A 26,672-nucleotide genomic window follows, 5' to 3' on the forward strand; every position below is an offset into this window, starting at 1 on the left:
TATACAAGCTCCCAACATTTTGCAGTTACAAATTTGTATGAATAGTTCATCCTGTAATGACATGTGTCAGTCACATGTGTGCTGCTGACTCTTCTTCATCCTTGTTGGGGGGTGGGGGGGCACACAAATCCTCCAAATCCTCCTAAAAGCTTTTTAAATGAAATTGAACAGCGGACTGAATATATGCTTTGAAAAGAAAAAGCATCATCTTCTTTTCTATCAAGTCGCCAGCAAGGTAATCAGTTAGACTGGTTTGAGTAGAGAGACAAATGGTGTCTTTGAACTCATATAAACATCTGGTAAATGGAACAAAAACATGATTCATCTGCAGCTCTCTGGTAAGCAGAAGGAAGTGACAGAGAGAGGTGGAAGACGGCCAACACAGCGTATTACTGGAAATAGCTTTCCACACAATGAACGGGACGCGAGAGGACAGACAAACTGAATGGTATGTGATAAGATGAATGCGCCGCAAAGATTAGTGAACCTCAGGAAAATAGACAGTTGTGGAAGTAGTGTTCAACTGTGGTCACGAACACTTGCTAATATGAGCAACAATGAGTACTTATCGATCGTCACTATAGAATCGGGCATAAATCTCGTATGTTCGTATTTAATCTGCTTTTCCATGAATTAATGGCCTGAGCTTGTCACTAAAAAATAACTACATTGGATCCATTGGAACACAGGTTATTTTGTCACATTTTCCAGCGACAATATGTAGATACAGAGTTTAGACTACACAGAAGTATGATTTGTCCGTCTCTAACAATTTAGCTGAATTAGCACACACCTTGTAGTCCATACTGGCTATCACAAATGCAAAGTATTCTTGCCAAAAATATTTGACCCCATTATTGACCCCATTTCTGGATTTGCAAGTCAGGAATGGAACCCCTTTTCGTGTTTTAAGCATTATGTGATACTTTAGCTATTGGAAAATAGCAGATGTACAAGCTCATAGCACGGCACTGAGTGCCACGCTATGAGCTTGTAGTTTTTTTATTTTAGAAAAATCGTGAAACAGTTTTTAACACAATCTTTGCTTCTTGGGGGGTCCCTGGAACAACATATTTTTAGATTGGGGTCACAGCCAATTACATGTAAGTTTGGGGTTCCTAGTTCCTACACATGAAATAGTTTGAGCACCACTGATACAGAATCATAGGTTTTTCAGAAAAAACCTCAGGTCTTAATAGATTAAAATGATTGCGTCTTGCTCCCTTCTCTTACGACTGAAGCTGAACAGTTATTGCAAATCGCAAATGTGTTGTTACTTTCAGAGACATTTGAATAATATCCACACCACAGACACGGTCTGCTGTGTAGATAGATCAACACGAGCTGTTTTTTCACCAATGCATCAACATGGTTGGAACACAATAAATATATATGTGGTATGTGTTTTTGTTTTCATTTTGTTTATTACACCAATCCCTCACATGTGTATAGGACCTGTCACAGCTAACCTCTACTTGCTGCCTCGGGGAGGGTACACACATCTCCACAAGTCAATAACTGCTTCTTTTCACCAGGACAGTTGAGGAGTGTCACCAGGAGAGTGTAACATGAATGGAGGAACACAAACTACGCACTACCCTTCCAAGTTCCACTCCCCGCTTAACAGGCACATGACCAACCCGTCATTCAGCATCGCTTATGCACTATGCAGCACCAGAGATTGCCCTCCACTTTCCCATGTAAACATCAACAATTAAACTCAGTATCCATGGGGCTGTATTATGGGGCTCTGCAGCAGGCGACCCAACAATAAATCAATAAGAGGGTTGGTCTGTGTGTCTGTCCGTATATCCGGAAATAATTTTTCAAACCAGTGGACCAGTGGTTTTCAACCCTTTTCATATCAATGACCATTATTTATTCGCCATTTGAGCCACAGACCACCATTTGATGAGATTTAGCCTCTCAGACTCAAAACATAGATTTATTTTGTCCACAATTTCTTGCTGTATTGATGTGGTACCATAGATAGGAAGATAACAATAACAGGCAAATTTTGATCAAAATATCAATTCATCTACATTCTCTAATTGTGTAGACTTCTGTTTAAGGGTCCATTTGGTTTCAATTCAATTACATTTTATTAAAGTGTCAAATCACAAAAAGTTGTCTCAAGACAGAGAACTGACAGAGATCCCACCCTGAGCAAGCAATTTTGTGACACTGTGAGCAAACAGAACCCGACTCCTGGGTGGAAGTGACAATAAATCGGATTGATTGATTGGGTGGGCGGCCATCTGCCTCCCTTGAACGTGTCGGGGGAGGCAGATGGCTCTCAGGAGTTAAAGATCTCTAACTCTCCATCATTTATCTGGGGACCACCTGGAACCCCCTCATGGACCACTGGTTGAAAACCGCTGCAGTGACGGATCAGCACCTCATATCTTATGTACACTGCCTAACAGTGTAACTTAGCCACTTAAACCCTGCCTAGTGCCTATACTGCACGTTGACCGTCCACCAGAGCTCTCTAATTTACCCTCTACAGTCTACAGTCTACACCTAACCTAACCGAGAAAAAAAAGTCCTGCCAAGATTTGTCAATTATACTATGGTTTAAAGTGGTTAGTACCTCTACTCATTTTTATTTTTTGAGGGGCACTAGCCCCTCCTATGCACAGTTTTGTGTGTAATGCAGTTTGTGCACGGAATATGATGTAACCACTCAAATATTTAACGTAAATTCAGTCGATGCAGCTTGTTGGATCAGGCTGAAATCTTGCTTAACTTTGGAGTCATACGTCATAGACATAGTTATGCGACAGGCTGGCCACATTGAGTCTGAGATCCACATCAGAACCACGATATTCACATGTGGATCCATTTTAGGGAATTATTTGCTGATACCGACATGGCATGATATATCAATTCAAATCTGGCAGGAGGGGGTTTCATTTTATATATATTTCACTCACGGTCTTTACTCACCAGTGGCGTGACAAATGGCCTTTATGATGCTTTATTCGTGGTGAAAAATGACCTCATTCAGAGTAAAGCTTGCATAGCTTATCAACATAATATTTGCGTGTTGTGTGAATGTGCTCATGGGAGCTGGGAGTAACTGGGGATGTTCTAGTTGTTGTTCTTTCCTCTAAGTTTTGCAACCCATTTTTTCACCCAGTGTCAATTATCTAATGTAATCCTGGGCGTTACACTTCCTCCGTCAACACTTCCTTCTGTCAACCTGGGGCTGCAGCGAACTGACTTCATGCTTCCTTCTATACATGAGGAGTCGAAGCTGCTCCCGTCCAGCCGGGGAGAGTTTCCCTGGACGGACGTAGCACGTGACGACGTACACGTTATTCCGACCAGTTCCTTTCCCCGCACGCACGCGCGCCACACACACTGCCAGGCAGACTGATTTCAAGGTATGTTGTTGAAGAAATGATTCCTATATCAATAGTTGAGTATGTTGTGTATATACTACTATATTAAAGGTCTTGTGCCTCACTGTGCCACAGAAACACAGCTGCACAATTATTTTAGATAACTTTCCCCAACAACACTGATCATGGCAACACTTCGTTTTGTGGGGGTTGACGTAATTGCACGAAAACACTATATAATACTGAGATTCTAATGATGATTGATAATATAAATAAAATATCCTTACAATCTTAGTGTTATCATTTGGGGAGGACACACGGCCCACAGGTTGTGAGAATCACTGGCGTTAAAAGATTAATATGGTTGAATAATAATGTGATATAAATTACCTTTCAAGGTCAGCAGAGACTTCTCAGCGGTCTGGGCACTGCCAGGTCTGGTCACACTGGCAGCTGCCATGACATCCCAGCTCTAGAGACAACACAGTACACACACACACACACACACACACACACACACACACAAAGGAGAAAAAAAAACTGAATATTGATTCTGAACAAACCTAACAAAATATTGTTCATCATGAAGCAAGGAATCATAGCAAGGGGAATGTTCCAGAGGCTTTCCCTTTTGGTGCAAGAGTACCATTAACCTTCAAGTCAAACCCCCGGCACATCACCTTGAGCAAATCGGACACTACAGAGAATATTCAATGCGTTGCAGATTGCATTCAATATCCAAGGACAATGGATGGAAAGCTGCATTGTCCTTTTTCTGTGGGACTATACAGCCAAGTCGGACAATCACTCTACCATATAAAAGAAGAAACGTCCTAAACAAAACAAGCTATAGAAAAGTGGCGGAAGGGTCCTCCTCTCAGACCCATCACACACACACACACACACACACACACACACACAAACATTGCAGCTGCTGCTGTGCCCTGGTGTATTACCTGCTATGAAGGTGACTGCTGGTGTCTCAGTCAATAGCTATCACAATAATAATCAATGACACAACCGAAGAGGTCATGCATGATGATGATGATGATGATGCAGTGGTAGATGAATGAATGAATGAATGTTTATCTCTCTCACACACACACACACACACACACACACACACACTGACCGCCTCACATCATCTGTGATGGTTCGTGCGTGCTGCAGATGAAAGCTGCCGCCTGCCACCACCACAACAAAAAGGGGACAGCAGCATCCCCCGTCAACCAACCAGCAACCATCATCAACCCCCATTTAACAATAACATGAAACGCATCATAATCCGCTATTCGGGGTGACAAACACTACCAGGCTCCACTCAATGGGACTTAATCGCAGATTTAGATCGTATTGCTGCCCGGATGGGGGTTGAGGTTTAACCCCGTGTCCATATTTAAATACCCTTGGTGGCGTAGAAAAACATAAACACGGAAGATGATGATGATCAGGGGGCATTTTATGCTACCCAGATACAGCTAACTGCTAGCCAGCTATACAGTCGTTCTCTCTCTCTCTACAAGACATGGTGATAATAAAGCGGCTGTGGAAGACCTAATAGCAAAAGACAATATGTAATTTATCTCCGGACACAGCAGTGTGTCTGTTGACAATGAGAGGAGAGGACTATTATTGTTTATTTTGCTCGTACCTTGCTCAGCTGTGCTCCGCTGCTGCTGTCGCTAGTTAACTTTCATTTCCGCCTCAATGACAGTACCACGTGACTCTCGGTAATCACTGTGGCGCAATGGATTCTGGATGTCAGTGTGTCACAGTGTTTTGTAATAATAAAGTAATAATAAAATAGATAGGAGGATAACAAAAAATTATGCCCCAAACAAACAACATGATAATGAACTGGTTTATTACATTGTTCAAGATTCAAATTGTTGCACATTATAATATGTTCACTGATAAAAATTGTCAGGACTTTAGGTGTAATTCAACATTATACGCCAAAACGTTAAAATGCTAAATATGGCAGAAGATTTAAAAAAGAAAAAAAACGTTTACTTCCCAATTCACAAGTTTCTGTGTGCTTGTACTCATTAGCCCTATTATTGTACCATATATCCCTGGTATTTCCTCATGGATCTTTTCCATGAAACTTACAGTAAACTGAAGGGAAATGGGGCCCCTTCCTTAACCACACATGTTGACACACCAGTGTATAAGCCATAAGCAACCTTATCTACTATGATGTCACTGACTGACGTCATTGTAAAGAAATGATCCATAAAAGACATACCGTAATTAACTTGACTAAGTCAGTTGCTCAGCTTTTCAAAGATATAGGTCTATCATGTTTCCGCCTGGGTTGCCAACCATCCGTTGAAATATGGAATCAATCGTCCATTATTTGGAAACTAAAAGAGGACACACTTTGTTCCTTATTTGGGGAATCAATCAATGACACACATCTTACAAGTTCAAACATCACAGTATGAATACTGAGATGGGACACCCGGACTGGGGGTGTGCAGCGTGTGCCTTTAGAATTTAATATATTTGGTAATCCTAAACACATGGTTTATGTTTTGTTTTCACATTTATAAGCATCAGGCACCCAGCATCACTAGGGTTAATGAGGAAAACAAGGCAAGGCACAGGTCTCCACCAGGATGTTGTGATGTTTGGACAAAATGTGTAGAAGTAATTCATGAAAATTTAAACAGATCTGTGTTGAACGCGTGACTATAGAGATAGTGTATACCGATTTGCGTGATGTATGGATAACATCTGGGCGAGTAATATAAATAAATGTGTTTTGCAAAGATCGCCCTGGCAAAGGATTTTACTTAGCTGCTAGGGAGTGCGCATACAAAGTTGTACACAGAATGATCGGTATAGTTATAAATATGAAGTATTTTTAAGCCGTTTTTGCCTTTATTGATAGGGTACAGTAATTAGACATGAAAGCGGGAGAGAGATGGGGGGAAGACATACATGTGGCAAAGGCCAACGGGCTCGGGACTCGAACATCAGGCTGGATTGCCGGCCTAGGTGCCTGGACCGCTCACCGCGGCCCAGGCTAAATGTGAGTTGGCCGCACACACTTGTAGCCAATAAAATATGTAGTACTAGTCACATATCTTACGTTATCTGTAATTAAAGTGTTCTATATGATGACAGCTTTACATATCGAACAGGATAAGGAAAAAAACCATGTCAGAGGAGTGTCCTTGTTGCCGAAAGGTTGTCGGTTCGATTCCCCGGGCAGGAAAAATCTGGGTCGGGAAGTGATTGGTCATCGCTCACCCAACACCGCTGAAGTGCCCATGAGCAAGGCACTGAACCCCCAACTTCTCCAGTGGAGCTGCTTAGTGGCCAATAGTATAAGATTGAGGTTGTACTGGTCAGATCCCAGGTTTTAATGTGTGTCTGTCTGTGTGTTTCTATGTGCAGGGCGTTGCTGAAAATGAGCACTTGTGCTCAGCTACTACCCTGGGTAAATACAAAAACGTGCCAATACTTTATTAGAATAGGTCGATATGAGGCAGAGAGTAAAAACCAACGTTTTATATGATACCCTGAAGAAGGCAGTGGCAACCGAAACGTTGGTATAAAGTATCGACAATTTGGCTACAAGTGTGTGCGGCCACCTTTGTCTTTTCAAGACTTCACATTTATATTGTTCTACCGTGGACCGGCACCACTACTAAGACTGGTGTGCGTATAGCATCCTCCTGCGCAGTTATAGGTAAAACAGGAATTGGCCTGCCACCATGAAATTGAAAATGTTTTGAAAAGTATTTCTTCCTCTGCCTAGTGGGAATGTTCCTGCATAATTGCACAGAAGTCGCACACTGTGTTAAGATTTGAGGCATTTTGTTCAAAACGGACACAGGCCAATTGTGTTCACACAGACACCCGACAAAGCCGGATACGAGGATTCGAACCCAAAACCTCCATGGTGGTGGGCAGGGACTTTACCACTACACCACCCAAGTGCACTGCTGAACTGTTAATCAGAAACACTGGAAGACATTATCACAGTCTCACATCAAAGGATCTCCTTACTCCTCCTCAGTGCAGTGGGAACTTAAAAAGGTCCTCATTTAACCTCAGATCACAGTCATCTTGGTCTAATCAATGTGATTGCCACCATGTGTCTCCATGCCACAGGACAGGAGACAGTTCACTGGGGGCTATCATCAGTCAGGAAGATATTGTGCCCGGTGAAGATAAAGACAGATGATGAAGCTGATGAAGGTTGATGTAGTGGTCATGGAAGTAGGAGGTCACCGCCACAGGAGGGCCCAGCAGCAGACACACCCATACTAAGGCATTGCCATAGTTACCCTGGAAATAGTGCCCAAGGAAAACAGCCACCAGAAGCTATAGGAGGGGATAGACAATGCTTAGTTACAGATAGGAAAACAAAGAGAGGAAAGGAATCTGTTGTTGTTAATTAAGAAGTAGTGAAAATAGCTGATCTACAAGCTTGCAATGTGGCAAGAAGCAATGCATTGTGTGTGCGCTTGTAAAGCTATGTTCACTAGTTTGGGTCCCGGGCAAACGTCTAATCTCTCTTTTGGGTCTCGATCTGAAAAGTTTGAGAACCACTGGTCTACATATACTATCCAACCAAGTTAGTAGAAAGCAAGTAATTAACCATGTAAACTTGATATACTTCATTGACTTGAGTCCCTATAGGTGTCTGTAGCCTTATTTCTTCTCTAGTCTACACACCATATAGACCATCTCCAAGCTCACAACACATCACGTTACAACGACGTTCACCGATTTTGACATGAAAAGATTAAAGGCGGTAGGGTACACGACAGTTAATAGTCATGTAGATTAAAATAACATTTCAAAATGAAACTGTACAAGATGCTACCTGTCCTGACATAAATCTTCCAGCCGGGCCTCTAATGTAGTATCAAGTGTTTAAGATAAGAGTCTCTTTTGTCAATCAGGGACTTTGCTAGTGGCCCCTAGAGGCCATACACCTCTTTACACCCAACCATACCAAAGTGGTTTGAAATGTACTAATAATCCCAGTTTTTAAGAAGGTGGCTTGATTGGCGTGAGCAGATTACCGGTAAACGGAAACAAAAGCATAAAGATGACATATGCAATGTAATTGGGATATCTCTAACGAAGACCTTTCCAGGTAGAAGGTAACGTTAATATCAATAAATACTTTTAGACTTATTTACCAAGGTCAACAGCCCCTCATCAATACTGGTGTGATTGGATAAAAACATTTTTTAAAGTTGGCATTTTGGGAATGGTTGTGAAGAGGAAAGTTCAGTAGGACAATCAGTAGTTTCATACTAAATGTGCTAAGCAATCTTCATGGGAATCATGAGATTATATTTTGAGATTGGAAATTTAACCCGAAGGGCGGCACTAGACGGAAGGCTATGAGATCGGTCTCTTAAACCAGTAGGTATAATCCCCAGATGAAACACAGCAAATTGAATGGCAATCTTTCTTTTTTTTAATATGATGTTTGGCACCTTAATTAGTTTTTGTTTGCTAACTATTACTTTGTGAGAGCATACTGTGTATGTAACTTAAGTGGTAGGCTACACACACTTCCCATTTGGAGCAACAGTTTAATCTCATAAACCTGTATAAAATGGTGAAACACAGGCAGCTCTCACCTCAAGTATCATCATGAGAAAGATCCACATGCGGGAACTGTGTAAAGGCAGAGCAATCACATACTGCAAGAGGCAAAGGCCAAAAACAATACGTTATGAGGTTATTTTTGACTATTCGTAATTATCATCTTTTTATTTGACCTTCAATGCTATTATTGCTGTATAATTCCAGTCCTGTTGACACCACACACAATATGTATGTATGTAGTCTTACCTCACAAAGGACAGCAGACAGCAGAAAGACCAACACCTCTGCTTGAGTTGGGGACACATTCTTCTCCACAAGCAGTGCATACAGATGTCTTCATAAGCATCAACAAACAGGGAGAAACGATAGAATGTGTTAGTTTAAAGATTGCTGCCTAACATATTCTATCAGCCCAAAAAAAGGAACAGAACAGAATTTCAGCACCATTAGGCTGCAATACCTGCGCCGCCATTTCTCAAAGGGAATATTCCAGTTCCTCCAGAATGTTATCAGGGTTGTGGCATTCCTATAAATCATATTTTTTATACCATCACAAATCTATACTGTAAATAAGAAAAAAACACTTAAACAAAGAATTTCTGATGTCCAATTATAACATGACTGACTGACCACCAATCTCCATAGAAATGGCGATCTCCAAAGCGCAGGAGCTCAGCGCAGAAGTTCAGGTACGAGTGAGACAGGAAGAAGAAGAGGAGCCATAAAAAATGAGTTGGTGCCTGAGAAGAGCATACATTACCATGGATACTTTGTCAATCAGGAGAATTTAAACACATTGCTGTACAGATTTTTTTTAAACATTTCCCTCTCAAAAGACCACAGAAAACACAGCCACCACACATTGACAGAATGCCTTAGATGTTTTAATTTGTTTTGTCTCTAAACCTTTATCTGTAAATACCTGGATTCCAGCCCAGGTGTGCTAGACCTAGACCTACACATTTGCTTTATGGTGGACTGACAGCAATATCTGAAGACAAATCTAGTCCTGTTCATCTGGAGTCGATGGAATGAATCATATTACTAACAACACTGCAAAAATACATTGTAAAAAGATACTTGCCACAAGCCCTGCTAGGTGATCCACCCTTCTTATGATGTCCATATTCTATGTATACATAAAGAAAGAGTCAGCTGCAGCATAGACCCTTTTGCAATGCTAATATCAAATTATATGATATCACATGATAGGAAACATCACTCACAGAGTCTTTTGAGCTCTGGAAGATGGGCTCAATCCACTGAGAGAAAACCAAATGTACAGGCAACAAACAAATAGTCAGAGTGGATGATAAACAGCACCATAAAAATGTATAGCCTAAACTCCCTAAAGGCTCATTAATAGTTTGGATTTTCGGTGGTGAGTTGACCACCGCTCCGGTGGTGAGGTGACCACCGGAGCTGAAATAACGTTGAGCGGTGGTGAGTAAAAACAGAGAGAAGGACTGGGGCGGTGGCGGTGGTTTGCTCTTCACCGCGGCTCGTGACGTCATGTTGTAGTTCGGTGGTCACCTCACCACCGATAATCCAGACTATGAATAACGCTTTAATATAAGCGCAAAACATCATGGTAGACACTGTAAAATATGCAGTGGCACATTACTGTAATTAAACACTAAGCTATGGTATAGTTAATGCATATGCCATTAAAGATCTTATATAAATATTTCTGTTGCTGTTGGGCAGAAACCTTGCATCTCCATGTTTCTTTCATGTTTTCTTTTTATTTATTTTTATGTATGCTTTTGTGTCATGCAAAAGTAGCATAAATCTACAAGCTCACAATGTGCTGTGAGTTTATAGATGAGCTATTTCTTTATTTTAGATTTAAAAAAAAAGTGAAAGTGATTAAGTCTGGCTAGTTCTGGGTTTTTTAAATATTGAAACAATATTTCATTTCCTAAAACAGGTAAAACCTTTCGACATACCTGGTCTGCCCAACAGCCATATTATTTTAATATTATTGCCAAAAATACACATTTAATATTATTTAACAAATTACCTGCTGCACGATTCCAACTATGACCTGAATAAGGATCATCTGTAGGTGGGAGAGGCAAGGCAGTAATTAAAGGGGCATTCCACTCATTTTCTGCATTTTACTATGTCATTAATATACCTGTACCTTAGAGCTGTTGTGTGGAAATAATAATAAAAAGTCCCCCCATTCTGTGTTTCCTAGAACTGGAGGTCTGAAAAGAATCATCAAATTAATGATTTTTTTAATGATGCTGACAATTATTCAACTCACCATTTCCATCAGCCTCTGCAGCAGTTTGTTGATACGGACTTTGGGGGTTTGGGGGAAGTTTCTCTGGTAGCACAGAGTGGGGGCCATGAGGAAGTAGTAAAGATCTAAAAAGAAGATCAATTTCTCATTTACAAGAATAAATAAATAAATAATGTTTTGCAGAAAACCCATTCATTCAGAATCTGGCACAGTTATTTAACTCATAGGCACGATGCAGGATAATTTATTGATACTAGACTTGTACGTGCCCGTCGGCGTCGGCCCCTGGCCTACTTGAGAACGATGCAACTTTGGAACCTAATAATACCTGTCAACTTGTCATAGCACCCGTTTTAACTGTCTGTGTCCCACATGGAGATGGAGATCTCTGTTGTACCTGCCTATCTGCCTGTGTCTGAAGAGGGCATGCCTGTGTCTGAAGAGGGCAAACTGACTGACTGTGAAAAGTGGACTGGTTAAGTAATCAATCAAGTAAAAGTAATCATTTTGTGCTGGTTCTGGAGAACCATGGGTCCGACCGACTCGATACCAGGCACTGCGGTATGGAATGCGTGTGTCGAATTAGAAGTCGGTGGGGCAACACACATGCACGCATGCAGACACACACACACACACACACACACACACACACACACACACACGCACACACACACACACACACACACACACACACACACACACACACACACACACACACACACACACACACACACACACACACACACACACACACACACACACACACAGACGTGCCGCATTTATAGTAGGATTAACGTTACTTTCTACCTGGAAAGGTCTTCTTTAGTGATATTATATCCCAATTAAATTGCATGACATCTTTATGGTTTTGTTTCTGTTAAAATCTGCTCATGCCAATCAAGCCACCTTCTAGAAAACTGGGATTATTAGTACATTTCAACGTAGAACAGTGGTTCTCAAACCTTTTTGTCAAGGACCCCCTATTTGGCCATGGACCTCCATCTGAAAATATATTATGCCAGGGAACCCCAACAAGATTTGAGTTGTTTTTTAATAGCAGATGTACAAGCTCAGCTTGTAGAAATATTGGTTTAGATGATATTAACTAAAATGCTGGGGAGTGTGACCAACTGGAACCCCCACTGGGAGTCCCCAGAACGCACTTTGAGGAGGTTTAAAAGAGTTTAAAATAATTAAATAGGTAGCTTCACCTTGCAAAGTAAGGTGCTTGTCATATACTTCTGGCTCATGTGATACATTCTGGTCTGTCCCTGCAAAATACATACAGTAATAATTGTGAACAGAACAGAAGTGGTTATTGTTCATGGCATAACTGAAATGGACTCTGGGGTTCCAATCCTGCAGACATCTTTTGCCACTGATGACATACTTGCATCCATGAAATGACCCTGTCGGTACCACCGGTTAGTTTCCTGGTAGGAATATAGCTTAAGCCACAGAACAGTGCAGGTCCACAGAGAGAAGAGTGCTCCACCTGCTGGACAAAAGGGCAGTCACAATACTACATGCAACATGCTTAGTATACACTATACAGTGTTGTATGTAGCAGACCAAATATAGGCCTACTTCTGTTGCTTGCAACAACAGGTGGATTAGAAATAACAATGATGCACCTTCCTTGTGTAATATTTACCTGTTGATATTTTAGAGTCATATAGAATGACAACAGCGGGAAATAGCATGAGAAATCCTAGATTTCCTAGATGTAAACGCTGGCCATTGATGGAGGATAAAGTACCCTAATAGAATAGAATAGACATGCATTTTCCATATCAGAACCAGATTTAGTAAAAGAAAAGAAAGGTAATGCAATTTTGCGCTTGTCTTACCTTTTCCTGGGACCTCTCGAGAAGCAAGGCCACAATAGCAGACATGTTGCCGGCTGGAGGAAATTGAGGTTCACAACATTGTCCATAATAACCAACAGATCATACATAGGCCCCTGAGTTACAAATGTACTTGGAGAGCTTTTTTCCCCATCTATACCAAATCTCTTTTAACCTGGCTCCAGCCCCTGAATCAAATTAAAACTTCAGACTGTTAAGTGTTCTGTTCCGGGCCCCCAGAAAATGGATGCTGTGGTTAAGATAATTGGTATAATAAATAACAGATATCTCACCCAGTATAAGGTTGATAGATGACCAGGCATATTTTTTCTCAGGGAGATGTTCCAAAACCTTCTTCAGATCTATTAAAAATCCATGTCTAATTTAAGGAAACAAATAAGACAAAACATTATTATACATGTGTACATGTGAGTGAGTGATGTGTGAGTGCATGTGCAAGACAGTTTTTAGTTCATACTCACGTACTGTATATAGTTCTCCAAGATCAAATGTGCATATGTCAAGACCTGAAAATCATCACAATTGTAGCCAGGGAAACACTGGGTGTCATTTTGATTGAGATATCAGCAAAAATGGCACGTTTTCACAAATAAATAAAAAGGAAAGAAGCTAGTCAGACAAGACAATGCAGTGTTTTTTTGGTGCATCGAAAAATGGTTCACAATCGCAAGGTTTAAAGTTACAATTATTGATGGACAATGTATTATGTGACTACACATAGGCCTACAGTATCTCAACCAGTGGTCCACAGACCACTAGTGTCCCATGGTATAATACAGTAGGTGGTCCATTCATTTGTGAATATTTTGTCCAATCTGTATGGGAGCGTTAATACAATATAACTTACACAATTGGGGTGGTTGTATTTGGTCTAGCTGCTCTTCTATTGAGACATCCTGCGTCTGGTTTAACACAACCTTTGACACAATCCTGTTCTGTGCCTATAGTATACTACGTATAGTAGGTGATGTGTGAGGTGGTCCTTGAGGATTGTTTTGAATAGCTAGTGATCCAGCACTAAAAAAAGGTAGAAAAGTTTTGATAGAAACTTAATTAGCCTAATAATAACATTAGAACATCACAACAACAATAGAATAGTGTTAAAATGAGTCACCCACCAGAAGGATGATAATCCAGTTGCGGACACCTCTGTAGTCAGTGAAACAACTGTTGGAGCTCAGCAGCGAATCCTGAACACAGTGGCAACTGAACAAAAAATAAGTTAGTTTCATGTGCATGCATGCTTCAGTGTGATTATGATATGCACCACATTTTCCACTTTTAGATGAGTTTCTCAACTGTTAACAGCCATGTCCCCTAAGTGTGGCAAACTAAAACCCTCTTGCAAGTCCCCCCTTTTTTATTCCGTAAACACATTTGATCCAGATTAGATTTTATTCCTTTTCAGGACAAGCGTTGATGGGGAAAACTGAAGCAAATGTGAAATCTTTATTCTCACAACTTCAGCACAGGAAATTATCATACATGATGAGAGGTTACCAGAGCATGAGTGTGTGTTCATCCTGTGGGCCAGTAACAGATGTAGACTGATAGATTTCCTCATCATCCTCATCCTCTTCACTGGAGGACGGGGAGCAGGCAGATGAGAACCTCTTCCTCACTGCATCCATGTCTAGGTCCATATTGCCTAGTTTGAGGCTTTAATTGTCACTGTAGTGAAACTAAAAATCTCAGAGATGATGGGTTGGCTCCATAAAATTCTTGCAAAAGAAAAGCAGTAGTAAATGTTTAAAAATAATCTACACAATAAATATGCCTCATACATCATTATAGACCTATAGCTAGACTAGTCTGAAATTCAACACTAAGATGGGTTCTAATTTAACCTTCCTTGAGATGCTGAAATAAAATATTTCGTTTTCTTATATGGCACTGCATGTGTGCTTTGAGCTAATGCACCCTGCAGGCATGACAGTTTAGCTATCCCACTCGGATTATTCACATTACATGCAGCGAGGCGAGCGTTCCGTTTAAACCGTGGTGTTCCCAAATGACAGCTGCTGGCTACGCACCTTTTCATGCCTCGGCCACGATCACGGCCGCAGGCAGCTCCACATACCACAACAAGCAGCCATCCAGTCTGAGTAGAATGGTTATAGCTGCTGAGTCAAATAGAAATGATATCATTTAGACCCATAATGATATATTTTCCGCCACCGATTAGCCATTCTTAATTCAGAACGATCCAGTCCAGACCAGGTAGCATGCAGGATGGTACGCAAACTGTCATACCAAATAAATGCAAGTGCAGTTCCCTCTACCTCCAGCTGGCTGCCACCAATATCGTTACAATGTTATTATACAATGGAATGTCTAAACTCTAAACTAAAGTAAAACAAAATAATTTAACAACACAATTCCGTATATGTCACTTATTATCCTTCTTAAAACTATTTTTATTTATTTATTTTGCATTTCAAACTCTGCATCAGCAAGACAGCCAGTGAGGTAGAATATGTTGAAGCAGGGCCCATGCACCAATTTGAGCACTTGACTTCAAAGTGTGCTATAGCCTACTGTAGTATGTCTTATTTTCACTTTTGATAACATTCTTAATTTGGTATTGTGAAAAAGTGCTCATGTCTACTCTAGTCACATTTTGTAAGATGTAACAATAAGAAAGATCTTGACCTAGGCTGGACTTTTTATGTGTGATTTTAAACTGAATAAACATACTTATTTTGATCAAAATGAATGAAATACATAACATTTGTTTAATTCGAAATTGGAATTTATTTGTAAAAGAATATTTGTATTTCCTTCAATCAGTAAACAACTATACCAGGTCTGATAACATTTGAAACAACCTAACAAAGGAAAGGACACATTAAATGAACAGTTTTTTTTCCCTTCCAAATCATAATTTTGTAGCATGTTTAGAAGAATGTTTATTTCAAACACACTCACTTCAATCACATGCCATATCTGCTAACACTTAAACATGACCAAACAAACAAAAAAAGAACACTGTCAATTGCAATCTGGGCGTTGATGGTTGATCAGCATTCAAACTAGAGATGAATGCTTTCTGAATTACAGCCGTTTGCTCAGAGGAAGAGCCCTCAAAGCCCCATTATGCTGTATAATTTTGCGTGGGTGTTTGCACATCGAAAATAGCCAATCTACTACTTGTAGATCGGTTATCTTTGGTGAGCTACACCTACGTGCAGGTAAAATATGAGTCAGGCTTCAGTTGATGGTGAGAACGTCGCTCTGGATCTCATGGCTGAGCTGGGTCTGTAGGTCACTCAGCTTCTTTTTGAGCACGGCTAGTGCTGACATTACAATGGTCTCTGGTCGTAGAGAGCCGCACGACTCCACATTATAGTAGAACCTGTCAGGGTAAAGGTCGCAGATGAGGAGTAGTTTTTAGAACAACATAATCGTGACAAGCTCAGTATATTATTCTACTCTGTATGTTGAGTAACCTTCTAATACCCAGGAGGAGAGGAGCAGATAGCTTACCTTTCTGGTTTTCCATTTGGATCGTAGGGGGCCTGCACATCATCTTCCTCAATCTCAGAGTATTCACTCTTTGGCCTGGGGATCACAGTTGTGTCAGTCCAGTCAAAACACATGCGCAATGTGCATTCTATTATTATTCAAATAGTCTTCATTCTGTATAAAATGTATGCTTCGCCACATCAGCCACGGCACATTTTAAAAGGACATTTTAGAACAATTAAAATTCAGGAGTTCAGAATGAACATTAAAATAAGAGAAAAAAATTACAGTGCAGAAAAAGAAACCTCAATAAAATGCACTGGCAAGTGGCAAAAACAGAAAAGATGTAACGCACCACTCCTCAGGTCGTGGGTACACAGTGTGTCTCAGTGCATTGTCCGGGTCATACTCAAAGGCCACCCCTGCTGTGGGATTCCACTTGGCATGCTCCTTGCCAAAGCCCTTCTTGGCATAGGCCCTCAGACGCAGTTCCTGACCCTTACGAAGCTTGACCAGTAAAATGTCTGTGGAGGTGAAGAAGATCAAAGCGAGGGGAGGGGAAGGACAAAAGAGTTAGTAGGGCGAGATCAGATGAAACCATACAGTGAACTTATAGAAGAGCAAACGATTGGAGACCGGGAACGACTTGATTGGGAATATGCGAACAGAGTGTAACAGAGAAGGAATTAAGCTTACCATCCTGTTCAACATAGTCATTGGGATCATTGTCTCGATTCCTGGAGGTCACCTGTGAAACACAACATAAACCACTGCAGTGATTCCCAAACATTATGTTGTGGGCCCATTTTTCTGGGGCACGAGAAAACATCCCTTTCTTGTTTTGTTCGTTTCCTACAAAATCGATGTAATTATTTCAAAAGATTTTCAAGTAATAATTTCAGAAAACATTTTTCAAAACAACTTGAAAACAGCAAATCTAGAAGCTCTCAACGTGTTACCACACAAGCTTGAGTACAGACATAACATTTCTCTTTTCGGTCTCAAGCTAAAGGTTTGGGAACAAAACCTTAGCCTTTTTTAACTAACTTTTAACATTCAATCTGGCATCGTTGTTACGAGCATGTCATTATAGGCAAAAATAAATAATTGCAGATCTTCAAGTTCACAAACCCTTCACCGTGCGATGAGAGAGTTTCATTGTGCTTTATTGACGTTACAGCAACTGAGAAGCACTCACAGGTATGACTCTGGGATTGTTGGACAAGAGGTCACGAGAGGTGACGTGACGAGTCTGGTCCTCTGTACATCGAACATCCAAGGTCAACTCAACAGAGCACTCTGGACAGAAGTCATCACATGTGCAGTCCTGGATGTGATTAAAAAAAAGTAAGACGCTGACACAGCATGTTCGCTACTGAGAGAATAAATATCAAGACCGTCCAAAATCATAATTTGTGCAGCAGATTCTTTGTACAATTATTTTTGAGACCCTTACCCTAGAATATTGCATTTTGTCCACAATGTCATCACTGGTCAGTGGTATAAGGCCTACACACACACACACACACACACACACACACACACACACACACACACACACACACACACACACACACACACACACACACACACACACACACACACACACACACACACACACACACACACACAATTTATTTATGTCCACACAAAGGAGATGCATACATACACAAATAGTAAAGGTGCAGTAGAGTTACACACTGTTTTCATGGTACAATAGGCATTTCACTCTGCATATATCACATACCTACTCTATGGGCAATGAACTCATCGTGAAGTACAGATGAATTGGCATCGATCTGGATCCAGTCGATAGCTGAAATGAAAGTCATGCATGTTATGCCACGAAGTAGTCATGACATGTAACAAGTTTCCTCCACTGAAGCAAATCTTACCTATTGTGGCAACCTCTGACATGAAGACTCGCCGTATGGAATTTGTGACCCTGAAGATCACAAGAGCACGCAGCAAATCAGGCTAGGAACCCAGGCTAAATTACCTTTGCTGTACAATAGGATAAATCAAAACGAATGAACGGAACCTCACGACTTACGTGTCCATTTAGTTACATTAGTACTCTCTCATATGTAAATTAACACTCAGGATTGTACCTGCGACCAATTGGCCTTCAATAACCTAAAAGTTTAATCTGCAGTCCAGTGATTTTCAACCAGTGGTCCCGGGACCACAAATGCAGTGGTCCTTGAGGGTGTTCCAGGTGGTCCCCAGGGTAACAAGACAACTCACCCAGTTTCTGTTTTCCTCCCAGAATTTTCCCCAGTGAGGGGTGGGAGATGCTGGACAGCAGACGGCTGGACTTTGAATTTCTCTAACTATAAACTTTCATGACAGCAGACAGCCTAAGTACAAATATAATTTATGAAAAGCTACTACAGTGAAGTCTGTTCACAGAAGTTGTTGTAGGATATGTGGGGATTATCTGACTAGGTACAATTTGAGTGGGCAAAACCTTACATAATACTAAATTGTTTATAGGGTCAATATTCGTCCCGAGCTAAATGATGGAAAGCTGGTAACCAAATGGACCCGTTTCATTTACACTCTCACATTTGTGTTAAACATCTGCTAAAGTTAATTTACAAGAAGTCTACACAATAGAGAATGTAAATACTTGTTATTTTGATCAATGTTTGCATGTTATGTCTCCTATATCATGGTACCACGTCAATGAGCATGGAATGTGGATACATGCTAAGTGACTACAGTTAAGTTACACACAAGTGCATTTTCTGTTTCAGAAGATCATAGTAAAGGTCTTGAAAGCGCAGTCGTTGCTGTATGTTTCTTCAGTAAGCTGCAGTGCTAATGATAGCCGTTAGCTAACAGTTGGACAGTGATCGCACTTTCAGAGCGAAATAAATAAATATACGGTATATACTCACGCCAGGTCGGTGTTCTCAATAATAAACTTGACATTCTCGTCTGTTAATTCTGTAATTTTCACCGTTGGCTGGTTAGCATACGGCATGACTTGAATAAAATGAATACAACTTGGTATAAAAAGAATGTTTGCTTTCCTGGCAGTGGTCGTTATGTGTATTGTGTAGTGCGCCACTGCGCGTTACAAAAGGTTCGCAATGATTGGCTGTTGGCCCACAAATATTTGATATCCGGGTCACACATTTCATTGGAACGTCAAAATAAAAGCTCATCCTACGTCCTACTCACAGAGCCATAGAGTAAATGCAGCATTTAGTAAGAGTACGCAGTACTCATCATATCCTTTCTTATATAAATTATATCCATGGTCCCACACACAGAGTACTAGGCAATTTTAATATAGGATAGTCTATATGCACCTGTACATTTTACAGGTTTACTCAACAAATATGAAATACGTTTTTGAATGACACAATATTTCATCACTTTCATCTTCTGCTACATTCAGAAGATGTGGAACTGGAAACCCTAGTTGATGAGAGAAGTGCACGCATACTCAATAATCGACTGTAGTGTCCAGGACAGGTGCAGGATAAACAATTAACGTCAATAAAATTAAGACTCTACAGTACACCGTGCTAATATGCGCCCACTGTTTATTGCAAGTTCAATGTTTCGATCAAATCTAGATCAGAAATATTTCTTAGACAAAGACTTAAATATGTATTTTTTTTAATTAATTTGACAGAAATTTATTTTCTTTTTATCCAACATACAAAAAGAAATGGAAATGAAAATGTTTGAGAGTTCAAGATAATCTCAGCCAATGACAAATCCATTATAAATCTTTATATCCTTGTTTGTTTGTTTTTTACAAAAGGGAAAATAACCTGGCATAGATGGAGAGGGGAAATCTATCAATGTGTGCTAGGTGAAAGAAACCACAAAGCAAAGTCAGCGATTTGGCAAATGACAAAAAAACATTTTGGGCCTGGGTACCAGCCTGATTCGCTGCGCTCCGTGAACTGGAGTAGCGGGTGACAAAACGGATCCACGGAAGGCAGCGAATCAGACTGGAACCCAGGCTAAAAAGACAGGCCTCTATGGCACACTATAGCTGATGAATAAAAACCTTCAAAACGAAAAACTTGAATCTACATACAGTACTACACATAAGAGACAGGTGCCTGAGCTGCAGTGAACACAGGGATATTGCACTTCAAATAGACAATAAACAAGATGGGTAGGATCAGAATGACTTGACAGTGTGATGTTTTACATCATCGTCTCTGATTTATTCCTGTGAGGTTCTTCAGCTGCAGAAAGAGAGTAAAATATACAGTAGGTCAATATACATAAATAATTTTTAAAGTCATGACTTTGTAACCAATGATCACATGTACATGCAAATACTTTTCTTTTACACTGAATCACTGTGTATAAGAGAGAGTGCCTATACTGGGTGGGAACATTAGCTGAAAACAGCAGATCTACAAGCTCACAAATCACAATCCATCATAGGGAGACGTGTTGCGAGCTTGTAGATCAGCTAATTTAGGTGAAGATGTTTGGTGTAAAGGAAATAAATGAGGATTTACAGAGTCCTGGGGGACCGAGGTCAACTAGGACAAGTACATAGGGTTTAACTAAAACATGATACTCTTTTAAAGGAAACTTACTGTTACTGCAGCCCCCATCAGTCCTTGAACTACTGCTTCGCCAGTTGCCTGCACCTATTGAATGGAATAAAATACCACCGTCATATAGCTTAAGGCTTATACAGCATAGGGCCTTTTGTCATATCGCATAGGGCAGGGGTGCACAAAAGATCATGATCTACCAGCAGATCACATGACATTCCCCTAAAAATATGATTTCATTTTAAATATAATAAATAAAAACAATTTTTATTTTTGGCATCTGCCACTTGAATTAAGTTGACTTGATTGATTGACATCAAAAAGGGCCTGTCAGCTCAAACCCACAATACACAATTTTCAAGTGTGTTTCACAAGAACTTCAGTAGTAGTTATTATATACAAGAAAACCCTTCCAATTCCATTTCCTCCCCTCTTTCCCATTCCAAGTGTGTTTGTCTTTTATGTAACACCATCGCCACTATTCCAAAGCCCCCCCCCCCCCCCCCTATTTTCTTTTACCATTAAATTAAATAGTATCCCATTTCTGAATTATTTTCAGAAATGGGATACTATTTCTTTTAATGGATAGATCTTGTTCAGCCGGTCATTTTGAAAGTAGCTCTCAAGTCAAAAAAGTGTGGTCAGCCTTCACATAGGGCTTAATTGTGAGGCATGTCCTGAAGTGAGATAAGTTATCTCTATGACACTTCTTCCTGTGCGCTACTGTAGGATGTGTTTGTTACGTGATTGTACCTGTTTTGCCGTGGAAGCCATCTTGTTTATATCCTGAATGCGGTTGTCAAGAAAGTTCCAGGTATCCTGGAAATCTGGGGAGGAATCTTGAAGCATCACAAGCTCCGTAGTGTTAAAGATGCCTGTGAGTGCTGCCCGTTTTGTGTACCAGTTCATCTACAAAAGACAGAGATTACCGGTATATGTAAAAAGACAATGAGTTAGGTAAAACCAGTAAGACGCCCTGAGGGCGAGAAGCGACCTCGCCCTAAAGGGCGAGCGCTGGCACTGCTGGGCGAGTGCTGGCACTTTGGCATGGGGGGTCAGATCAACATGTAGAGTTGGTGGCCGGCTCCATATATGCAGATCCACGGGTTACACGGGTTGTGCAGTCGACGCGCTGTGATTGGCCAGTCACTGTGATTGACAGCCTAACCCTAACCTCAGTAAAACTATACCTAAACCTAAGCCTAACCCTAACCTCAAGAAAACTATACCTAAATCTAACCTTAACCTCAGTAAACTTAACTTGCCCGGGGGCGTGTTATAAACACAACCGTGTAGGAATTAGTATGTAGCGGTGATGATCCAGTCTTCTCCATGTATGGCTATCCAGGGTTTGATCAGGCCAGTGTCATGATCTTCATATATCGAGCGTGTCACGAGACGTGATAGACTGACGACCATATATGGTGGCATCACATGTCACAAGGCGTGATGGACTGATAAGTGACAACCATATATGGAGGCGTGACGGATCGACGGACAGACAGGTTTTTCAGGTTTTCATAGTAAGCAACAAGTATAATGTGGTAGCTGGATAATAAACAGAAAGAGATCGACACAATTAGAATTATAGATATAGAATGCAGCTGCAGTTCATTGGAGCGACCTGTAGTGACTACTGGCCAATAACAGATCGTCTTTTCTGGAACTTATCAATTCAAAGTTATTTGCGTTATTGGCAAGAGAAAACAATTGGCCTACCGAACGTCCCCTTATGTGACGCATGCCTTTCTGTCTATGATTAGAATACAGCAACACAGTAGTGTCTATTTGTCTATGGTAGTAAACATCACAACACAAAAATAAATAAAAAGAGGTTAAGGTGTCGGTGGGTAAGTAGAGTTAACCTGGGAAGTGGCAGGCCGGGCATTGCTGGGGTTGTGATGAAAGGGAGAGAGGAAAGTGTGAGTGGGAGGGGAGGTTCTATGATCATGTGGATGATGTGGTCCACTCACATCTGTGGACCGGTCCCCAGCGTAGTACCAGACATCATCTACCAGGTTGGACAGGTGCTTCAGGCTGTCAGGGATGTTGTGAGGGAGCAGGAGAATGCTCATAGCCTGCATGGGGGAAGTATTTATGTAGATGGTGAAAACGTGCGACAAAGTGATACCAATGAACCAATGTCTTAACCCATTGATGCCTGAGGCCGAATCTGGGAACGCCTTCTAGGGCCTGACCTAAGGTTTCTGAAAACCTTCAAATTCTGATGATTTTTTTTTTTTAAATAGTTATGTTGCTACATGTATAGCAATAGCTGATGAGACACAGAGAGCGCGGCCGGTATCAAGGGTAGAACAACGTATACGTTGCACCAGGCGTCAATGGGTTAAATCTGCACATTTAACCGCCCTCTGCACATTTAACCGCCCTCTGCACCCTGTATCGTCATTATGCACAAAGTACCTGGGGCCACTTTTCAATGTATGGAATATGCATCCTCAGTCTGGTCTCCACAGCATCCCTTAGAAAGTCAGCCGTCTCCTTTGGTCTACAAAAGATTTAGTAATTAATAAATTAAATTTGCAAAGAGAAACAAGCAATGGGGTTGTGCGTGTGTGCAGTGCACATACTCAGCATGGCCCAGTTGGACCTGGTTGTGTTGTTCAGCCATTATCTCGGTCAGCTGCGAATTGCATTGGGCAATGAAATGCAAGACCAGGTCTCCAGCACCATTATTGAACATACCAGTGGATGCAGAGGATAGGCCTAGGGTCTGTGGTGAACACAAACAAAAACATGTTGTTAGTTTACTTACAATTAATTATTTTGCCTTAATTACAATTAATGAACGATTCATATTTTCTTAATAGTGAATATAGCAGATCTACAAGCTCAAAACACGTCGAAATGCAAAGCGATGTGAGCTTTGTGCTTTGAGCACAAAAAACAGAACACAGCTTTGCGCTGTGAGCTACTATTTCTACATGCCACCATTTTGCAAGTTCTATTTTACGTATTATACTGTAGTGTACAGTGTTAAGTGGTTAATCAGACTAAACGATTTAGTAGATGCTATAAAAAGATATAAAAAGCCCATTATATTTTTCTGTGGTTGCTTCTTGATTATTCAATCATGCGTTGGTTATTGGTTCCAACTATCGGTTTCGATATATTTTCGGTTAATTGCCCAGACCTACCTCAGCCCCAGCAGCGATGGCTTCCATGGTCCATCCGTGCAGTGGGACAAACTCCAGGGCAGCCGTTAACATACGTCCTTGCAGTTGTTCCTCCGTCTCGTATTCCTCCTCCTGCTCTCCACTCTGGTCTTGATAACTGTAAACAAGTGCAAGGCAACAAAATATAAGCCTATTAGCTTAAAAAGCACATAATCCATAATAATAATTGTAAATATAAGCACATCACACTATACTGTATATAACAAGCAATGAATTATCAATGTTTTTCAACAAATAGACATCTGACCTATTATTCCCTTGTGGTATTATGATTCACTTATTTTAGCAGACAAAAATAGTTTATTGTAACATACGTTTTAACATACAGTATGTATCTAAGCTACAGATAAGTCTTTCCACATTTTTTAACTCTGCATGAAAAGATAAGGCTTTTTGATGCAGAGGGAGTAAAAGTAAGTAAGTAAAAAGTCAGACAGTTAACTTACTGTATGTCCACAAACTGAGAGATGGACTGAATTACAATCAAATGCAATTACTACACACAAGAAAATATTAGCGAGTTGAACATGCTGCATAAAATGTCACATGTGTAGCAGTTCATTCCCATCTTACGCGACAGAAATATTAAATGTTAACCGAACAAAGGCTTCGTTATTTTGAGTGGACTAATTTAAATAGACCAGGCCAAGGTGGGGTGGGTGTCATGCATCTATGAGTTGTGGTCCTGACCTAGTGTTTGACCTGCTGGAAGCCTCCTCGGGATCGTGTGCTGAGGCCTCCTGGGAACCTGCTGTTGTTGTGTCTTGTTCACCAGTGTGAGCTTGGTAGTGCTCATGGAAGTTTGTGGATGAGGGAGCAGCAGAGGATGAGGTCTTGTCAGCTTTGGATTCATCCTGAAGTCTCAGTGCTGACGAGTAGAGGCCTCGTCTCAGGGTGTTACACTGATGGGTTGTCACTGTGGTGGGTGCAGCCACCACTGCAACACACAAAGAAAGTCTATCAGACAAGAGGCAAGAGCTAATGTGGCCATAGAAAATAAATCAGCTTAACTAATACACGTGTATAAGACAAGACCAAATAGCAGCAATATTGCTCTTTTGCCAAATGTTATAGTATATCTGGAAAAATATACTTAAATTAGATTGCACATGAAAGCTTGCATGCATGTCCATTGAGGGTATTCGCCCACATTTGTACGCACCCACTTGTTTGCAGTTTGCACAAGACCATGCCAAGTTTGCCAATGCAAGTTTAAGGTTTAACGAATGAAGCTCACTAACTTTACCAAGATGTACATCGTCTTTCGATTCAATGTATTCCGAAAGTTACAGTTGGTAAAGTAAACACTATAGCTGTTACCTAATCCTGTCCTTCATGATCACCTTCTCCCTAAAGAACATGTCAAGTCAGTTGCTTGCAGTGACATTGGTCCATTATGCAACCAGTATCAGATTCATGCACAGAGAACAGTCAAAGCATTTAACAGAACAATTCCACGGTGAATTAAATCACGGTAAACTACACCAAGATCTCGCTGGCACTGCTTGTCTTACCACTGCCAAGCCCACGAAGTGTCCTTCCAACCCGCAGTCCTCTTAGCAGAGCCGCCATATCAGCTTCAACTCAAGCTAAACATTCACAGTGCACTGATATGTTGTTTTTTTCTTGAACACGTAAGCGTCATTTTTAAGCGACTCGTTCGTTTAGTCTCAGTCGACTGGTGATGACTCAGGTGAGCAGCGTTGCCATGTCCGCTTATTACAAGCGACTTTGGGCTAGTCTTTCCTGTGATGATTGATTGATTGATTGATTGATTGATTGATTGATTGATTGATTGATTGATTGATTGATTGATTGATTGATTGATTGATTGTATAAAAATATACTCAAACTAAGAGCTGTCTGGGTTAGGCCAGATATAGCTGAGAATATCTGAGTTTGTAAGGTCAAATATCCTGTCTCGTACGGAAGGCGATGGAGTCTCTCGTGAGGAGCCTAGCAAATACGCTTCCCTCTACCCGCTCAAGGGCAACAACTACAAATGCTTGTCACGATGACAATGCTAATCGTCCATATCCATATATGGAGTTTGTACGTTGACCTGATTTAAACCAGTGGTTTTTGATTTAAACCCAAATTACGGACCCGGCCACCGCATGGGAGTGGGACACTGGGACTAGCCTAAGATTTAACCTCGTAGATGTATTTTATCGAGAGTCACTCTAAATCTTTGGCTAGGACGGGAACCCCATACCAGATTTATGTTAAATTATATTGCCCGGTGTCGAGTCCGTAGGGCCCACGGTTGTCAAGAACCAGACCAAAAGCCTCTGCCCATGCAGGCTCTGGACAGGGCCCAAATCCAGATCACCCCTATAGATCTCCATATATGGAGCTGGCCTGTTCTGACATCACACTTATGTTCTGACAACTGCATATAGTCATACTCTCCAAAGTCT

General features: G+C 40.9%; 4 protein-coding genes across 5 annotated transcripts in view; all 4 read right to left on the bottom strand.

Moving 5' to 3' along the window:
• Positions 1-5,050, bottom strand: part of wwp2 (WW domain containing E3 ubiquitin protein ligase 2) — a 63,139-nt gene extending 58,089 nt beyond the window's left edge. For both annotated transcript variants that reach the window (XM_080761559.1, XM_080761558.1), the window contains exons 1-2: positions 4,999-5,050; positions 3,738-3,819 (exon numbers count right to left, since the gene is read on the bottom strand). In XM_080761559.1, the coding sequence (XP_080617685.1) occupies positions 3,738-3,807 (70 nt within the window). In that variant the 5' untranslated portion in view covers positions 3,808-3,819; positions 4,999-5,050. The remainder of the gene's footprint in view (positions 1-3,737; positions 3,820-4,998) is intronic.
• A 2,430-nt stretch (positions 5,051-7,480) lies between these two features.
• LOC308314569 (diacylglycerol O-acyltransferase 1-like) lies at positions 7,481-14,692 on the bottom strand (the record flags this gene model as incomplete). The annotated part of the gene is made up of 16 exons (XM_080762199.1): positions 7,481-7,685; positions 8,963-9,025; positions 9,177-9,264; positions 9,391-9,456; positions 9,561-9,670; positions 9,976-10,059; positions 10,157-10,192; positions 10,954-10,992; positions 11,203-11,306; positions 12,572-12,676; positions 12,836-12,941; positions 13,032-13,084; positions 13,322-13,407; positions 13,515-13,555; positions 14,168-14,255; positions 14,550-14,692. 16 exons carry the CDS (start codon positions 14,690-14,692, stop codon positions 7,506-7,508), a joined length of 1,392 nt encoding a protein of 463 aa, XP_080618325.1. The 3' UTR covers positions 7,481-7,505.
• Positions 14,693-16,154: 1,462 nt separating this feature from the next.
• On the bottom strand, positions 16,155-19,610 carry polr2c (RNA polymerase II subunit C). The gene is made up of 9 exons (XM_080761800.1): positions 19,418-19,610; positions 18,410-18,459; positions 18,262-18,330; positions 17,971-18,023; positions 17,713-17,841; positions 17,211-17,262; positions 16,870-17,038; positions 16,536-16,610; positions 16,155-16,404 (listed from the first exon to the last, which is right to left on the bottom strand). Exons 1-9 carry the CDS (start codon positions 19,501-19,503, stop codon positions 16,260-16,262), a joined length of 828 nt encoding a protein of 275 aa, XP_080617926.1. The 5' UTR covers positions 19,504-19,610; the 3' UTR covers positions 16,155-16,259.
• A 444-nt stretch (positions 19,611-20,054) lies between these two features.
• coq9 (coenzyme Q9 homolog) lies at positions 20,055-25,903 on the bottom strand. Its single transcript, XM_080760831.1, has 9 exons — positions 25,767-25,903; positions 24,943-25,189; positions 24,214-24,349; positions 23,647-23,789; positions 23,480-23,564; positions 23,029-23,133; positions 21,809-21,964; positions 21,095-21,148; positions 20,055-20,731 (listed from the first exon to the last, which is right to left on the bottom strand). Exons 1-9 carry the CDS (start codon positions 25,822-25,824, stop codon positions 20,696-20,698), a joined length of 1,020 nt encoding a protein of 339 aa, XP_080616957.1. The 5' UTR covers positions 25,825-25,903; the 3' UTR covers positions 20,055-20,695.
• Positions 25,904-26,672: the final 769 nt, after the last annotated feature.

This window comes from Protomyctophum bolini (assembly GCF_963924005.1).
Source record: "Protomyctophum bolini genome assembly, chromosome: 4".
In the NCBI taxonomy this organism is placed as follows: domain Eukaryota; kingdom Metazoa; phylum Chordata; class Actinopteri; order Myctophiformes; family Myctophidae; genus Protomyctophum; species Protomyctophum bolini.

Excerpts from the sequence above, each read along its gene's own strand:
- coq9 (XM_080760831.1), bottom strand. The coding sequence starts at position 25,824 with ATGGCGGCTCTGCTAAGAGGACTGCGGGTTGGAAGGACACTTCGTGGG. Across the intron at positions 23,790-24,213 it reads CCATCGCTGCTGGGGCTGAG|ACCCTAGGCCTATCCTCTGC; the intron begins GTAGGTCTGGGC and ends TGTTCACCACAG. Across the intron at positions 21,965-23,028 it reads CTGGGGACCGGTCCACAGAT|ATGAACTGGTACACAAAACG; the intron begins GTGAGTGGACCA and ends TGTCTTTTGTAG.
- polr2c (XM_080761800.1), bottom strand. The coding sequence starts at position 19,503 with ATGCCGTATGCTAACCAGCCAACGGTGAAAATTACAGAATTAACAGAC. Across the intron at positions 18,331-18,409 it reads GTCAGAGGTTGCCACAATAG|CTATCGACTGGATCCAGATC; the intron begins GTAAGATTTGCT and ends CTTTCATTTCAG. Across the intron at positions 17,039-17,210 it reads TGACTATGTTGAACAGGATG|ACATTTTACTGGTCAAGCTT; the intron begins GTAAGCTTAATT and ends TCACCTCCACAG.